The 16,098-nt window shown below is 45.7% G+C and overlaps 1 protein-coding gene across 2 annotated transcripts in view; it reads right to left on the reverse strand.

Moving 5' to 3' along the window:
- Positions 1–14,006, reverse strand: part of LOC308372807 (RNA-binding protein Musashi homolog 1-like) — a 26,691-nt gene extending 12,685 nt beyond the window's left edge. The window contains exons 1-4 of one of the 2 annotated variants that reach the window (XM_080848131.1): positions 13,793–14,006; positions 7,871–7,911; positions 6,976–7,057; positions 6,736–6,820 (exon numbers count right to left, since the gene is read on the reverse strand). In XM_080848131.1, the coding sequence (XP_080704257.1) occupies positions 6,736–6,820; positions 6,976–7,057; positions 7,871–7,907 (204 nt within the window). In that variant the 5' untranslated portion in view covers positions 7,908–7,911; positions 13,793–14,006. Of the gene's footprint in view, positions 1–6,735; positions 6,821–6,975; positions 7,058–7,870; positions 7,912–8,361; positions 8,477–13,792 lie in introns of those variants that run through there. The other variant, XM_080848130.1, reaches the window with a different exon arrangement.
- Positions 14,007–16,098: the final 2,092 nt, after the last annotated feature.

Below are 16,098 nucleotides of genomic sequence, written 5' to 3' on the forward strand. Positions count from 1 at the left end.
ACACACTAGTGTACCCTTATGCTTGTGAACTGGTAATAAAATGCACGGCTGGGAATTGGCTTGGTCCTGACTGGGACCTGTGTGTAAGACTGAAGCAGTGTGTGTGTCTGTGTTTGTGTGTGTGTGGGTGTGTGTGGGTGTGTGTGTGTGTGTGTGTGTGTGTGTGTGTCTGTGTGTGTGTGTGTGTGTGTCTGTCACGTCCAGCTGGACATCACAAGAAGCCACAGGTCCAGTCGTGACCACGACAACAGCTTTGACTAAGGCTGTCGAAGACCAACTGTGACCACGTGCTTACCAAAGGCAACAGGAAGCTGGACTGTGACATTTAATATGGGTTTCGCAATATCGTAGCAACAGAATATGATAGCTGGGGGGTAAATAATCCTCTAACACATTGCTATTCAACTTGGTCTTCAATTTTAGTTCGGAAGAAAATATGCTACCACCTGTTTTGTAGACCATTTTCTCCAAAAGGTTAGTAAATAATCACCTAAGCGACTTGTTATAATTATGACGACTACAAAAATATTTTCCAGGCAGAATAATTCAAGGGCACTAACAGCACAAAAAGCTAATATCCAAAACTATACATATACTGTATATAACTATACAAAAATGTCTGATAGCTGAGCCCAAATCAAACAAAACAACACATGTAGATACAATTTAAACAATACCTATTTACAAACCAGGCATCTACATAAATCATGGCAAACGTGAGAGTATGAAGACTGTGGACTACCGTTACAAAAGCTCAAAACATGTGCGCCGTATGACTAGAGAACAGAGCTAGTCTACTTCATGCCATGCAGTAGTTACACACCGGTTAACTGTCAGAGTAAAGGCACTGTAGAGTGTCTATGGTAAAGGCACTGTAGAGTATCTATGGTACGCTAGCTGATCCTGTACCACGTCCTCTGCAGTACAGTGACTGATCACTAGCACTAGTACAGAAGGCTGTGCAATGCATGCTACATTTTTGAGCCAAAGTCTAGACAGACCCTAGACAGACGTGGCCAGAGTATGTCTTGGGCGGTGCCTATAAGGTTTTAGTGCTACGATTTTTTTTGAAGGTTTAGATCTCTAGACTACGCTGATAGTCACCTCGCGCCATCAAACGCTCCCGCGGCTAGCCACGCCTGGACAGACAGACAGACAGACAGACAAGACAGAACAAAGACAAGTGAGAGTCATCAGTGGGTGCAGTTGCAACAGCAACGCAGAGCAGAACGTGAAAACAAAACAACAGAAGCCCAGTGGTTTTTACCGAGGGCACACACACACACACACACACACACACACACACTGGATGTCCCTTCATGCCATTCTCCATTTGCATGTCATTTTAAAAGCCGTGTTGTTTTGAAACCATTTTCACCCCTTTCAATAGCAGATACAGCCCCGTCCCAACTCATTTAGGATTAAAGCTGAAAAGAAGATAGGAAGGAGAAAGAAAAAGGGAGAAGGAGAGAAAAAAGCACGAGAGAAAAGGAGAGGGCCCAGAGAAAGTTTGAGCCCGAGTACAAGAGAGGGAAAATCAGCAAGCAGTAGAAAAAGAGAGAGGGAGAGAGAGAAAGAGAGAGAGAGAGAGCGGCAGAGTGAGAGAGAGAGAAGGCAAAGTAGAGGGAAAGCGAGTTCCCATTCATGGTAAAACAAAAACTCCTCATGGAAACTCTGCCGGGCCTGATTGTGTTTGGCGAGGCAGTGCCCAGCAGGCAGCCCCCCCTCTTTCATTAATTAAGGGGACAAAGGAGCCCCAAACAGATGGGCCTGGAGACGGGCAGAGGAGCTGGGGGCCCTCCCATCCCATCCACCCCCCCCCCCCCCAAGCACCCCCAGCCCCTAACCCCTACCCTTCCAATGCACTCTGCTGCCCCCTCCTCATGCTCCAGCCGCTGATCAACCGATCGAATCACGCAGCCTGACACACACACACACACACACACACACACACTCACTGTCTCTGTTGCTTACAGACACGCAAGCACGAGGACACACACACACACACACACAGAGGCACACAGAGGTCTTGTATTACACAGGCGAAACACTGGGACTGACCAACCATGCACACACACACACATACACACACACACACAAACACACACACAGGCACAAGCTGACCACAAGGCAAGGCCAAGCCCAAGGAGTTCATTCTCATTCCTAGTCTGATGACTCAACTCGTTAAAAACTGACTTGACGTCATTGGCACACATGTGCTAGTCATACTGCTAGTGCTCTACGGGATAAATGACAGAAGGGTTTACTGTAAAGTACTACATGAGGGGGTCTGGGGTTGCTGTAGAGGGCCCTGCTCAGGGACGATGGCTGGGGCAAAGTGCAGCGGAGTGCTCAGTGGTGGGCGAACAAACATGGGAGTCGGCCATCAAGGTCAATCTGCTTGGATGAGCAACTGCAAAGCAATTAGTTAACGATGCTCACTAATGAGGGACAACACCCCACCCCCATACCAGCAAATGACAAAGGTGTTTGTGTGTGTGTGCGTGTGCGTGCGTGCGTGTGTGTGTGTGAATGTATGTGCCTGTGTTTGAGTGAGCGTCTGTAAGTGGTCACGACGAGGACAGGTACGCACTCCCGCAAGCACATGCACACAATCCAGGGAGAGGCTTTAGCACCAGCTAGACCTCGGAAGTACAATCCAGTTTGTTTTCCGAAAATCCGATTACTTGCATGTGAGATCCCTGCTAATTCCAGAGCTGAAGGATCTCTAGCTTTCCCTCCCTACATCTCTCTCTCTCTCTCCGTCTCTCCCTAGCCCCCATCTTCTTCTCCTGTCGTCAGCACACTGGAACTAATCTCGATGGAATCAGATAGCTGACTACTAACCAAGCCATAGAGCAGTAACCTTGCACAATATGTCTCCTCCACCCACGTATTCAGCACTAATAGAGGCCTTCTGGCCCACACCAGGTGCATCTCTGTCAAGCGCACCAATTTTCGAAAAGGTGCTACATTTATTTATTTTTTTAATACAAAAAAGACTCTTGACCCACAGCTATAATGTCATTTTAAGGGCACAGAACAAAGAAAGAGTTTTTTTGTATGTCCACGGATTCAGGGCAACTGGCTCCTTTTCTGCTCAATTTTGGTCTGGTTTTGTAAAACTGATGTTAAAAGGACTCTGTGGGTGATGTGTGACCAATCCTGGCCTGGGGTGGAGCTTGAAGAGAAGCAGACTGACAAAGTCACCCATTTTCCATGTTGGCGTGTCAACAAGGGATAGACTGTGAACTAAGGATCCGGTAAAACATATGTCAACCTACTACCAAAAGGAAGAGTAAAAAAATAGTTTACAAAAAATCCAATGTAGGGCTAGTTGCACAAGCTAGTTTTAGATTAGCATAACTCAAAACAGCAGCACGAGGTGGGAGAGCTCTAAAATGAGCTGTTCTACCCTAGGAAGTTTGGTAACTCCTAGGGTACTAAGAGATTGATGTATAAGACTGGCCATACTTGAGCATGTGCCCTGTCCCCCCACATGGGCCCAAACCCCACTGCCAACCCCCCTTGCCGCCAACACACACACACACACACATGCTTCTCACAGCTGTCCTGTAATGTCCGGCCTTCGGCGTGAGGGGGCCCCAAGTCGGCCATCACATGATCCCGGCCCCTTTCACATTTCATTACATCCAGGGGCGACCGGAGCACTCATAACCCTCTCTCAGTTCCCTCTACGCCTCTCCAAAACACACAAACAGGGCTGCAACCCCCGGAGAAGTCCTCCATTCACAACAAACTGCCCGCACAGACTACCCGCTTGTGTCTGCGAGAGCTCAAGGAAGACCGCACTCACTGAGCCCCTGCCCACTTATGTGTGTTATAAGCAAACGCCAAGGAAATAAGCCCCGACGGCTGCCTTGTTTGTTCGCCACCAGGTTTTTTTTTTTTGCTTTTCTAATGTGGGATTCCACAAAATGTCCCCTTCTCTCAAAGCTGAGCCCCTCTTTCGTTCTCCCATGCCCCCCCACCACCCCCCCCCCCCACCACCCCCCCCCCCCACCCCATCTCCCTCTGTCTCTCTCTCTCTCTTCCTCTGTCTCGCTCTCTCTCTCTCTGTCTCTTTCCCTTTTTTCTGTCTCACTCCCACCGAGGGTCGACAGCGTAAAAAAACAGACCCAGCATGGCACATTCTTTCAGTTTCCAAAGAGGAATCTCACTCTTCTTCTCATCCCATCTCACGCAGGTCAAACAATGGCCATTCCTGGCTGAAGTGAACGATGGAAAGGAGCAGGGAGGAAGAGAGGGTGAAAGGGTAAGACTGAGCAAGATATTGGGAGGAGTTGAGTGGCAGAGATGTGAGGAAGAGAGAAAGAGGGCTTCTATTGCTTGCCAAATATCACTATAAAACATAAATGTATCACTCACAAGAGCAGTTACCCAGATGGATGGTATGCGATGGGCATTTTGTATTGAACATTGAATAGTTTTTCACTGCCGCATGTCAGACAGAACCAGTGGCACAGCAGGGAACCTTGACAAAACAATCTTATCTATCAAAATGGCTTCCAACTTTTCTCCTTGGACCAACCAATCACAACATAACCCAGAGTGACCCATTACCCCCCCTTCCCCCACCCCACCCCAACGAATTCTACACTAGCGTCCCCCAACATCCCAGTCCGTAAGCCATTACCACAACACAGCCACTTCATTCTCAAACATGTATGCAAGTGGCCATTCAAATACAACCAGCAACCATTAGCACAAAGATTAGCCTTCGCACCTCAACCACGCACACTGAGACAGCATTCAAAGGCCTTCCAAATTCAAAAGCCTTCTACATCTACAGTATCAAAAGGGGTACGGTTCTGGAGAGGGCAACGACATGCTGAAAGGGGGACTAATATCTTTGGGAGAGAAATGCACAGAGACTAAACAGCCCTACTCAGCACCATAATGCAGCTGCCATGATGGCGAGTCAGCACGTCAGTATTGCGCCTATCGCAGCAGCGGCTGGTGACTGCACTAAACCAAAACTAAGGCACTCGCAAGCACAAAGGTAGCTACAAGCACTTGCTTAGATCTTTTCGTTGAACCACACGCCGAACAACATACTTCACCAGCAGTACAATACATGTTCACTATACTTGTGACCGAAAAGGACATGCCACTGTAACTACTCTCGCTAGATTGCAACCACTCGTCATAACTGCTTCTTAAACATGGCGTCCACAACGAATGAAATAATTACTGTTGCCATGACATGTACCTGGGGTGCCTATCATGGTGTGGTCATGGCCAGTTTAAAATAACACGGCTTCAGTCACCTTTCAGAAACACACAGAGCTTTGCCTGTTTTAAGGGCTCCTGGGCGTTCTGTGCTCTGTGCATTTCGGATGACTGAGAAAGTTGTTATGGAGACACTGGATGCACATGGAAACAAAATCACAAAGGTGTCCCCTGTGACTGATGGTTGCCGTGCCAATTCTCTGACGACAACTGATCTGGGAAGGCTCTTTCCCGTCTCCTGTGTTGCATTAGGCACTATTTCTGAGACTTAGGAAAAAAAAAAAAAACATTCTAAGACCACACATCTGACTTCCCTTCAATTGCTTCAGCAGATTAAAGCAAATTTCTCATACCAAAAAGACGTGGATGCTGGGAAGGGGGCCTCTCTTGTGCTTCCAAAGAAAATAAACAAACACACAAACAACAGTCGGTGTTCTCTTTCTTCCTCCTTTTCCTATCCCCTCTGGGCTATTGTGGGGAACACCCCTCTTCTCCTTGTGGCAAGGATCAGTCTGTTTTGTCTGTGCTGACACACCCACATTTATCACTGACAATGGACCATGAATAGGCTGCTCCACACACAGACCCACATGCAATCTTTGACACAGTCTTCGTGCTTATTCAAATAGAGCCATTAGTCCTGCCATCAATGGTGGCAAACTCTTGCTCTGGGCCACATATTGTCAGTAGCAATGCTGTCTGTAGGGTACACAGTGTTCACACACACACACACACACACCATACAGAGGCACTGAGGTGCTTGCTCAGAATTGTGGCCTACTGGGAGAAAATCTGCAAAAACATGCTCCCTCCTCCCGTACATGTGGGGGGAGGGGTATAAGCAAGATGAAAGTTTTCAGTAGGCTACCTGAAAATCATTCAGAGTTACCAAGTTGCCCCCATGAAGATGAATATTTTTCTGAATTTGTGAATCCTGTCTGTCCATAATCTACAAAGGCAGTTCTTTCATAAACAATCTTTCTTTTTATCACTTGTATTATTTTTTTTTAAAGTGTTGTACCCACAGAGGGAAGTTTTTCTAAAGTGAGAAGCAGTCCCGTCTCGGTCCCCATGTTACCATAGCGATGAACAGCAAGAAAGAACGCTTTCATGTTGCGCGCGCCTGACCAGTTCTCGGTGGGCGGGGAGCAAAGGGGCGCGAGAGAAAATGGGGCACAGTGGTTGATCCCTCAAACCTCCTCATACTTTCCAAGGAAAGAAACGCTCCTTCCAAATGTAAAGGCTGTCAAGCAATATTTACGCGTGATATTTCCGCCTGACACTTCTCATGATAACCAGAGTCTTTGACAATCTACAAAGTTCTACCCCCGACAGAGTGACAAAGAGCAGTGGCCATCTGCATGCCGTAGGCTATGTACAGATTATGAAGAGTTCCACACTGTCTGAAATAAGCCTATTTGATTTCCCTTGTCATAATAAAATTGACAAAGCCTCGTTCAGGAAGAGAGTACAGACACTTACTGTTTTCGAGTCGAGTTCATGTCTGTTCTGCGCCAAAACTTTATCCACGCCGGCTTGGTCAACATATGTGACAAAACCGAATCCCCTAAAGGCAAAAAGTAAGACAGCAGCATATTAGAACAGAGTATGCACTCTCTGTGGGGCCATAAAACCGACTTGAGAAAAATAAATAAACAAATGGCAGCGGTGTGCAGAGAGCGCTCCTGTGATAGGGCACTGATGAGCGCACGCCTCCCTCACCTCGATCTCTTCGTAACCGGATCCCGCATCACCATACACTCCTTCACTTCTCCGAATTTACAAAAGTATTCCTTCAGTCCCTCTGTGGAGAAAAGTAAACAGCACAAATGTAAGTCAAGTGTTTTGGTTATTCTGCTCCATGAGGCAAATCTTACTACGAACGAGAGGGGGGGATGCAGTCCAGAGTAGACCAATTGTGTTCCGTAACGCCACTCATTCAAATGTTTTAAAAGATTCCATTCAATCAGAATCCAGTAGGCTCCATGAGCCACAAGCCTCGAGCATGAAAGTGCAACGTGCTCTAAAGCATTTTTAATAACACTATTTCCACACAGCAATGAACGGGGCATCCCAGGTAAAAGCATGCATCTACCCCTACATGAAAAATGAACAGTGTATCAGGGCATGTGGTTTACCATAAGATTCAGAGGCGCAAACAACAATACCCTGTCGTAAGCATATAAAGGAACAACACAGATGGACCGCCATAAGCTATCTGATTTAAATACCCATGAAAAGGAGTCTCAACTCTAGCTAATAAACATTTCGTCTCGTTTAAAATTGTGGTTAACAATTTAACATGTATCTAAATATGGAATGTTAAATGCATTTGCTGTTAATCCCCACAGCCCCCCGTCACAGCGCTCTAGCCCCTCACGTAAATCCGCACGCTGATCCGTGTTGAATGAATGCTTTGATTTCGCCAGTACCGAACCAACTATTTACTTTCTTTTTACGAACTTTGAGGGCTTTCACATTCCCACAGGAAAACGACAAAGGCAATTTCAAAAGCTGGTCGAAAGTGGACAGCAGATTACTGAGCTGCTGATAGCACTCGACATTGCAGGCTATTTGTATTAAGGGACTTTATGAAGTATCACGCAGGACATCTCACCTTGTGTTGTCTGCCAACTGAGACCCCCGATGAACATTTTGCTGGAAAGAACAGACAAGAGCGAAAGTACGACACGTGAAAACACAATCAAGGTTCAATCTAAACAACGCAGGGTAAACAAAAATAAAACATTCAATACACAAACAATCAGATTAATAAAGTAAATGCATATTCGGCCATGTTGTTAGGATAAGAATATTGGTTTTGGTCGGGCCGATATTACCGACACGTACACATCCTCACAAAATAGAAAAGTTTAAATAAACTGCGATCATCGCCTTCCCAAATGAGAAACAACAAAAAGACTAGAGGTCCTGCATGGGTGCGCGGCAGAGAAACACGGTCCAGTGCACCACACTGAAAGAACACAACAGAACGAGCACGTTTGTCTTTTGTCTCCGCGCTCCGGTGGTCTCCCCACTAACTCCGGGGTGATCTTTCGGAGGCGGCAGGCCGAGCCCTGAAGCAGGTAAGCGAATAGGGAGATTTACCAAGGGTCGTGCGGGGAGTCCGCAGAGGACAGGCTGCTTTGGCTCCCTTCCGTGTCCATTCCGTACCTCTGTTCCCGACTGTGAGGTGCGAGGGAGCGGGGAGTTGCAGACTCAGGGGCGGGTGGCCGAGGGGAGTGGGGGAGGGGGGCGGCCTGTCTAGAAGAGGAGGGACGAGCGTGGTTTACACACACACTCAAGAGCAGAGACTCCGCCTCTGCCCCTCTTTTTGCCGTACTCCCCGCGACTCTCCCTCCTCCCCTCTCTCTCTCCGACCCCTCCCCGCCTCTTTCATGTTACCGTACAGTAGCCCGCCCTCGAGTCATGCACAGAGGCTGCCTCGCTTTATGGGTTCGTAAGATACAGGAAGAGACGACCACCGACTCTCCTAGCAATGTGTAATGTCATCATCATCATCATCATCTCGGGGGGACAACCACTGTCTGTGGCATGCTGTGTGCAAGGTCATTCCTAGACCTTTGCTGTGGCATTGGTCAGAACAGAGATCAACATCCCTGGAATAGTTAATGCACTGCTCCACTCATGATTTAAAGATAGAATCATAGTCGACACCTCGGATGTAATCCCAGCTGTTCACTCAGAGTCGGTGTGATTAGTCAGAGGATGTCTTTGACTGTATTGCCGTCAGTAGCCATAACGAGGTTTCCGTTACAGTAGCTCATGCTGCAAAGTGACGCTGAGTCTGGTTTGGATGTCCTTAGCTGTTGTCCTTAGCTGTTGTGTTAGTGGTAAGTTGGTAACTTGTTTCGTTTTGAATTCAGATTTTTAATGAAGCCTTTATGATAATAAGTCGAAGAAGGGATTTTTACGAGTGCTGTTTTGCAAAATATGCGAATTATTTTCTCCTTTGAAAAACTACAAAGCACATTTAGACCTAAAAATCATTGAAAAATGATTGTCTTATTTATAGTTATTGTGATTAAAAGCCTTTTTTAATGGTTTGAATTGTGACAGTCTCAGTAATACTCTAATAATAGTGTTCTCCTTGTATCAATTAGTGTTGCACCGATACCGATACCAGTATCGGATAGGGCCCCGATACAGCACTAAAATGGTGGTATCGGTATCGGCGAGTACCAACAAATAGTGCAGATACTTTTTTTTTTTTTTTTTTTTTTTAATTTTTTTTTTTTTTTTTTTTTTTTTTATCAATGGTTTGGTCCACAAACAAAACAAACACACAAAGAAACAATACAGGGAAAGAAAAAAAAAAAAAGAACTGACCAAACTTTAACTCTATTGTGTTCAAAATCAGAAAAGCCACTGTGCTGCTCAGTAAGGTAAACCATCAATTATAGAGGACTAGTCCTCAGTTATGTCTGAAGTGCTGAAACTGTCAAGAAATGTAATTTGACTTTCTTACTGTTACACTAGTATTATACATGGGACCAAACCATTGATTAAAAAAAAAATATTTTTCAAATTTCAAACAGTGGTATCGTTATGGTATCGGTATCGGCCGATACTGCACAGCCAGGTATCGGTATCGGTATCGGAGCCAAAAAATGGCATCGGTGCAACACTAGTATCAATACTGTTTTGCTGTTTATTGTTGGTCAATAGCTTGATGAAAAGATAGTGCTTTAAACCTGCCCATTTTAACAGAGTAACAGGTTAGTCTGTGTGTGTGTTTGTATATAAGTCTTCTCAATGTCCCCTTCTCATTAGCCAAGGCCTGCCGCTACACCCACTAACCCCCCCCCCCCCCAAACAATCCCCTCACTCCGTCCTATGTCCCCATGTGACAGCCTAAACGCCTAAACAACAGATTACAAGCTTTTCATAAGCACTACTTTTGATCCCAGTCCAGGCAGTCACCTGAGCACTTTACTCCCCCCCCCCCCCCCCCCCCCCACACACACACACAAACAAACAAACAAACAAACACTAGCTTGTTAGTCTTGTGTGTCACTCATGTAACATGCAAAATCAAGAAACATGTTACCATAATTCAGTTTTCAGTGTTCAAGTATTTCAGGAACTCAGGAACTATTTCAGGAAATAAGGATTTTCTTTGTTGCTTTTGCTGTGTATGTTCCAGGAACAAATTTCAAGGAACTTTTTGGTACATTAAAACCAATGAGTCGACACGAAAATCAGGACCCACATAACATCAAATAACTATATCAAGTAATGAATCTGTCTTAATAATGATGTGCATCAGAAAAGCATGCCTCAACTTAGCTGTATAGCGCTATTGTTGGATTTGGATATAGGCCTGTGAATTTACTGCTGCAAAGACGGTTATATACTTAAAAACAAAACAAAACAATGACAGGTTTCAGCACCAAGTCTTAAATAACCAATTTTCTCCATGTATCACAGACTCTAAACTTACAGTGGTTCACAGTTGCTACCTACCGTCTTTGATTCTATGTGGATTTAGTTCTTAATGGTTTTGTTTCCCCAGGTAATTGTCTCCCTGTACAGATTCTCGACCTTCATTTGTTTGTTAGCATGCATGGAAACTCCACCCATTAACTACCTCTCTGTCATCAGCTACCTCTCCATCTCTCACACATAGTAGATCAAGCCTTAGGTGCTTCTCAAGCTCTCTTGCACGCTATGCACAAACATGCCCATCTATGAAATATGTGTGTTATATGAAAAAGATGTTGTTGATCTTGGTCATTTGTGTTTGCTGAATAAAACATATTTAATACTTTGAATGATGTGTGATTATGAAGAATTGCATACTGTAAAAACATGATGTTTATTTATACTGTTAATTTGTTTAGGGTAAGTGACTGCAATCATAACAAAGATCCAAGACTGTTGGATCTGTAAATGTCTATTTCCTATAAATATTAGACTAACGTATGGCACTACAAAACTATATATCATTGGTGTACACATGCATTTATGTGTGTGGCAAATGTACTGGTGAGCCTTGATCTTTTGAAAGTAACAAAAAAAAAAAAAAAAAACATTTTGACAGCTGCACTGTGTCTAAAAACTGGATGGGAGAAAAAACAAGAGAAAGCCACAGAAAACTCAAAAAACTCCCACAAAAAGTACAGAAACAATTAAAACTTGTCTATAGCCAAACACCCTAATCCTCTCCAGGAACTTGGTCCTGGTGTACCTAATGCACAAGCACTGAAGGTTTGTGCCTAACACACGTCTGTGTGAGAGCGTGTGTGTGTGTGTGTGTGTGTGTCTGGTGAAATGCACTGTCCGTATGCTGGTTGTGCAGCAGGATACAGTGAGTGTTCGAGTGTGGTGGGGGTGGGGGGGGACAGTATGTAGGACAGCGCCTATTCTGACTGGCCTATGGGCGTGCTAAATTTCTGCATGCATGATCAATGGCTTTGAATGGAGAGAGGGAGAGAGAGAGAGCGTGAGTGAGTGAGTTAGTGAGAGAGAGTGAAAGAGAAAGACAGAGAGAGAATCGAGAGGGGGGAGGGGAAGGAATTAGTTTGCAGATTGACAAAAAAAATTGTGAGAGATTGAAAAAAAAATTGAGAAAGAGAATGAACAATGAAATGAAGCAAACAGATAGGCCCTACAGTCTTGAAAAGGTAGATTGATCGGGGAAAGAGAGCAGTAAAAATCTGTTACAGATACAGTGAGGGAAGTAGATTGAGGCGAGAAAGAATTGGGCTCGACGGCAGGAAAAGACCAACTGATGGGGGAGAAATGTGTTCTGTGAAATCTCTTGTCATATGCAACTTTTGTTCGACCATTCAGAGTTCTCTGGCAAAGCAAAGGCTGTCTTTTCAAGCTGTCAGAGGCATGAAAGATGAAGAGAAAAACAAAGGAACAACTGCTGCAGGGGTAAGATGGCACTCATATTTATGATGTGTGAATAAGAGAGAAGAGAGTTACTACACTGTAATTTCTCGTTTTAATTACATGGATGAATTGTGTATTAGTAATCATTTTATAAATATATAACCAAACGCTTCCTTCAGTGTCACTACCGTGCAAGCACTGCAATCCAGACTATTCTCAGTTGTAGTTCCACGTTGGTGGAACGAACTGCCTAACACTACCAGAGCAGGGGCGTCCCTCTCTACCTTCAAGAAGCTCTTGAAGACCCAACTCTTCAGAGAGCACCTCCCTTCCTAACTGGCACCTTGGCTTAACTTGCACTTAAGTAGTGACAGTCCCGCACTTCTTTTTCCTTCTATGTCGTTTTCTATTTCTTGAAAAAACTAAAAAGCAGTATTTATTGTTACAGCAGGTTTTTATTGCTCTTAGCTTTACTTTTCTCTCCCTTGTATGTCGCTTTGGACAAAAGCGTCTGCTGAATGACTAAATGTAAATGTAAATGCACTACTACCATTCCATGCTGAGAAGTTTTTTTAAATGATAATATGTAAGTATTACATCACATAATGTGCGTATTATTCATTCTAATTATTACATTACATATGCTTATTCATTGTGCAGAAATTAAGATTTGTCTTAAGATTTGTCATTATATAATTGACCCAAAGAAGGCCATTGAAAGCTCTGAAGGCCACTTCAAAGTGAAGCAGGACTACAGTGTTTTCAAACCTATTCTTTTCGATGCTGCTGACATCCAATCCTCAAGTAACCAGTTGTGCTAACCATTTCTCTCTCTCTTTCTTTTCTTTTTTCCTTCTTTCTTTTTTATGTATTCACACACCCTCACCCCTCAAACAACCGTTTCAGTTAGGCCTATCCAACACCTCTCCTTTTTTGTTGGCTTGACCACAGCTGACCCTGGAGTGCAGGGGCTATTGTTCCGTCCTGACCTTCGACCCCGAGGCCCTGGGACCTACTTAGAGAGGCAGCACTGGAGAGGGGTGAAGGAGGACCTCCAACTTTTGGCCCCTTTGTTTAGGTTTCCCCCGTCCATCTTTCATTGTTAGAAATGTGCAAAGATGAATGAGGTAGCGGGTGAGCCTGCAGGACTCTCTCTCTCTCTCTCTTTCTTTCTCTCTCACCCTCTGTTTCTCCCATGATCAGTCCTTCGCTTCTGAATACATTAAGCTGCAACCAAGATGTATGGGTTTGTGCATGTGTGTGAGAGTGTCTGTGTGTGTGTGTGTGTGTGTGTGTGTGTGTGTGTGTGTGTGTGTGTGTGTGTGTGTGTGTGTGTGTGTGTGTGTGTGTGTGTGTGTGTGTGCGTGCGTGCGTGCGTGCGTGCGTGCGTGCGTGCGTGCGTGCGTGCGTGCGTGCGTGCGTGCGTGCGTGCGTGCGTGCGTGCGTGCGTGTGTGTGTGTAAATGAGTGAGCCATAAAGTGAGTCCGAGAGGGAGAGAGAGACAGCGATAAAATGACAAAGGGAGAGAGAAATATAGAGAACGAGAGAGCGAGAAATAGAGAGCAAGAGAGAGAGATAAAGAATGCAGGCCCAGGCTCCACAGAGTCCTATATTACCCAGAGTGCTTATTAGTGGATTTGGCAGAGGTAGGCCTCGGTCGGTCGGACTGTTTCCTCACCTGGCAGGTGTCAGGAAAGAGGAAGTGCAGGGCACTATGGGAGTGAGTCACTAACAAGCACACCTGTGCCAGAACACACAGCTCCTCCTCCTCTTCTCCTCCTCTCCCTCTCTTCTCTCTCCTCTCGCACACAATCTTGCCATCCTCAGGGGAAGGTGTGGCAGGGGGAAAGAGACAAAGGAGTGAAGAAAGAGAGAAAAAGAAACCGAGAGAGTGAGAGAGAGAGAAAGGGAGGAAGAGAGAGAGAGAGAAAGAGGTGAGAGAGGAAGGAAACACAGAGAGACAGGGTGGTTTTATAAATGGTAAAGTGCACCTGCCAGTGGCTTTGGCGGTGGGAGTGAGCAGAGGCATTAGGTTTGCAACCTGAGCAGCATTTCACGCATTCGTCATTGGCTGGGAAACAGGGAAGCCTCTCGGGAAGATTAATTTGTCATAATTTGAAACTGAGACAAGGATTTGCGCACACAATATATGTTTACAAGGACACATTGACACACACACACAAACACACACAGCAATGTATGTACTCACACCAATTTGGTGACAAGCATGGGGACGACAAAGAGCCTTCATAGTTTCCATAGTTTCCACTGCAATAATTACGCCATTGCTTCAGACGTGTTGCAAGAGCACACACTCACATCTGACGGCTCATTTGTCACTCCTGTGTGTTAAATGTGAGTTAATCAGACGTAAATAAAACAAAAACAAAATAAAAACTCATACTCACACACATATATACACACATGATAAATCTGTCATAAAGACATCTTGTTTTCATCTTGGTTCATTTGCTTGTCCGCATATCTGTGTGTGTGTTATATCCAAGACAGTGGTTAACTTTGAAATGAGGACAGAGGCCATCCTTCCTGGTCTCCGGGCCCAAGGAGCGATTTCACAGCAGTCACCCATGACCAATCCCCCCACCACAACCGTCCCAAAACACTTTAAAGTTACACCGGGGCCCAAAGGCCCCAAACCCTCCCATGGATCTCTTATAATCCTTTTTCCACTCCCAGCCCCCCATCTCTTTCCTCTGTTCACCCAGCCTATCAACGCCATTCCTGACATCTATTTTTATCCCCACCGCTACCGCCACCGCCAACCGCCACCCCCCCAACCCCGTGTCCTGGTCCTGGTCCTCTCCATGCCAACCCTCAGGGAGTCTCTGGGAGACACAGGAGAGGGGATAGGGATGACACCCAGTGCGGAGTGGGAGTGGGGGTTGGTGGGAGGGGGGGCTGGGGGTTTCCGGAGATCCTGCACAGCCAAGAGCACAGGACGTCCCTGTGTATTTACGTGCTGTTTCTTTAACCTCCCTCTGAGCAGGTAATGCCCCAAGAAACACTTATAGTTAAGTAGTGAAATGTGACACCGGTGACCAGAGGAGACGTGCGCCGCGGGTGTAGTGAGACGACGAAGAGTATAGTATAGATGTGCCGTGATTGACACGGGTAGATAAACACGCCAGAGTAATTACACAAACACAGACACACAGGCCCACAGCCGACCTAATTGATTGATGGGAGGAGACGTAAATTAAGAGATGGCGAGGATGGACCATGTCATGTGCTCTGCTCGACTCAGTCATCGATCAGCCCGCGTAAGCTCCACCCCCACACACACATCCCCCCCCCTCCCCCCCACACACACACGCACACACCATCCACCTCCTCAGTGCCTGCATCTGCCACCGCGTGCTGTGATTGGCTCTCGCACGGCGACAACACAACAGCAGCAACACCAGCAGTGAAGTGGAAAACAGCAGCCACGTCACTCTGAGCTCCATTGGAAGGCAGCAGCCTGAGCTAAGTGGGCTTGCTCTGGTTTCGATGGCTTTCAACGGCAAACACACACACACAGGCCCACACACACAGAATAATAGGAACACACACACATATAAATCTAAACGCATATATATTTAAAAGAACCCATAAACACCATAAAAATATATACACACTCACAAAAACACATACACACACACACACGTGAGTCAAGGTAAAAAGAAAAGGGCACTTGGTTTCAAGGAGTGTGTGTGAATCTCTGTCCTGCTCTGGCTGCTACAGTTCTCAGCTGGGTAGGTACATTTACACCCATCTAGATCTCAGCTTCCACTTACCGCATCACCAGGGAAACAATTTGCCCTTTTCCATCCACCAATGAGCTCTCGGGAATACCCTGTTCAGTGTTTGTGTGGGTGATTGTGTTCCTGGCGAGGACCTGACTGGCAGAGCCGTTCCAACAAGACTACAACAGCAGCCAGGATTTGTTTGTAGACTTGAATGACTCACTCATTAGTATTGAAA

The sequence above is a fragment of the Sprattus sprattus genome (genome assembly GCF_963457725.1).
Source record: "Sprattus sprattus genome assembly, chromosome: 11".
NCBI lineage: Eukaryota > Metazoa > Chordata > Actinopteri > Clupeiformes > Clupeidae > Sprattus > Sprattus sprattus.